Source organism: Miscanthus floridulus, chromosome 18 (genome assembly GCF_019320115.1).
Source record: "Miscanthus floridulus cultivar M001 chromosome 18, ASM1932011v1, whole genome shotgun sequence".
Taxonomy (NCBI): domain Eukaryota; kingdom Viridiplantae; phylum Streptophyta; class Magnoliopsida; order Poales; family Poaceae; genus Miscanthus; species Miscanthus floridulus.
This window is the reverse complement of record NC_089597.1, coordinates 23,526,357-23,527,878: the sequence shown is the minus strand read 5'-3', so window position 1 is coordinate 23,527,878 and position 1,522 is coordinate 23,526,357. Positions and strand designations below refer to the sequence as shown.

At 49.7% G+C, this 1,522-nt stretch overlaps 1 protein-coding gene across 1 annotated transcript; it reads right to left on the bottom strand.

Moving 5' to 3' along the window:
• Positions 1–1,015: 1,015 nt before the first annotated feature.
• Positions 1,016–1,522, bottom strand: LOC136523484 (uncharacterized). The gene has a single exon (XM_066517153.1). The coding sequence runs from the start codon at positions 1,520–1,522 to the stop codon at positions 1,016–1,018; it is 507 nt and encodes a 168-aa protein (XP_066373250.1).

Below are 1,522 nucleotides of genomic sequence, written 5' to 3'. Positions count from 1 at the left end.
GCTCGGAATGCAATATCCGCTGGGAGTATGGCCTCTGAGCCATAGATCATAAAATATGGAGATACGCCGGTACTGTGACTAGCTTGAGTGCGTAGTCCCCAGACCACAGCTGGTAGTTCTTTGAGCCATCTGCCCGGATGCTTTTCTTTTTTTGATAGAGCCTTTTCTTGAGGGCGTCGAGGATCATACCGTTAGCCCACTCGACCTGGCCGTTAGCTCTAGGATGAGCAACGGAAACGTATTTAATAGAGATGCACCTGTCTTCGCAGAAGTCCCAAAAATGATAGCCGGTAAAAGTTGTCCCGAGGTCGGTGATGATGCTGTACAGGAGACCGAATCTGTGTACGATGTCTTCAAAGAGCTCGACTGCTTTCTTAGCAGTAGCTGCGACGAGTGATTTGTACTCGATCCACTTAGAGAACTTATCAATGGCGACGTACACATACCGGAAACCTCCTGGCGCTGGTTTGAAAGGCCCGATCATATCCAGTCCCCAGCATGCGAATGGCCAGGAAGCTGGAATGGTCTGTAATTCTTGTGCCGGCACATGTATTTGCTTGGCGAAAAATTGACACCCCTCACATCGTCGAACGAGATCTTCTGCATCGGTAATAGCCGTGGGCCAGTAAAAACCTGCCCGGAAAGCTTTGCCGACCAGTGTTCTTGAAGCCGCGTGATTGCCACAGGAACCGGAGTGAATTTCAGAAAGTAGCTTCACACCGTCGTCTTGGATGATGCACTTTTGCAGTATTCCTTCCTTGGCACTTTTCCTCATCAGGCTACCGTCTACCAGCACGTAATGCTTACTTCAGCGAATTAGTCGTTCGGATTCAATTTTGTCGGCGGGTGTTTCATCGCTGGAGAGGTATTTGATGAACTGTTCCCTCCAATCGGCGATCGGCGAAGGTACCGCGAGTACCAACTGCTCGGCTTGGGGTACTTCTACAACTTCCTTATCCTCTTTTATAGATGGTGCCAGGAGGTCTTGGACAAAAACTCCTGGCGGAGCCACGGCTCAAGAAGATCCTATCTTTGATAGCTGGTCGGCTGGCTGGTTTTGATCCCGTAGCACGTGGTGGTACTCGATACCGTAGAATTTCCCTTCAATTTTTCTAATTTCGGCCCAGTATGCGTCCATTTTTTCACTGGAATAGGACCAATCCTTATTGAGTTGGTTGATAACCAGCGCGGAATCCCCATATACCATGAGGCGTTTGACGCCAAGCTCGACAGCTATACGGAGACCATGGAGACATGCTTCGTACTCCGCGGCGTTGTTGGAGACCAGAAAATGTATGCGGAGAACATATCGAAGTTTGTCCTTTGTCAGCGTGATGAATAGAATGCCCGCACCAGCACCATTGATGTTAAGGGCGCCGTTGAAGTACATCACCCAGTGCTCGGGGCAAGTGGCGGCAATTGGTTCTTGGATCTCGATCCACTCGGCGATGAAATCAGCAAGCGCCTGTGACTTAACTGTTGGTCTGCTTCTAAAATCAATGGAGTAAGTGCCGAGCTCCAT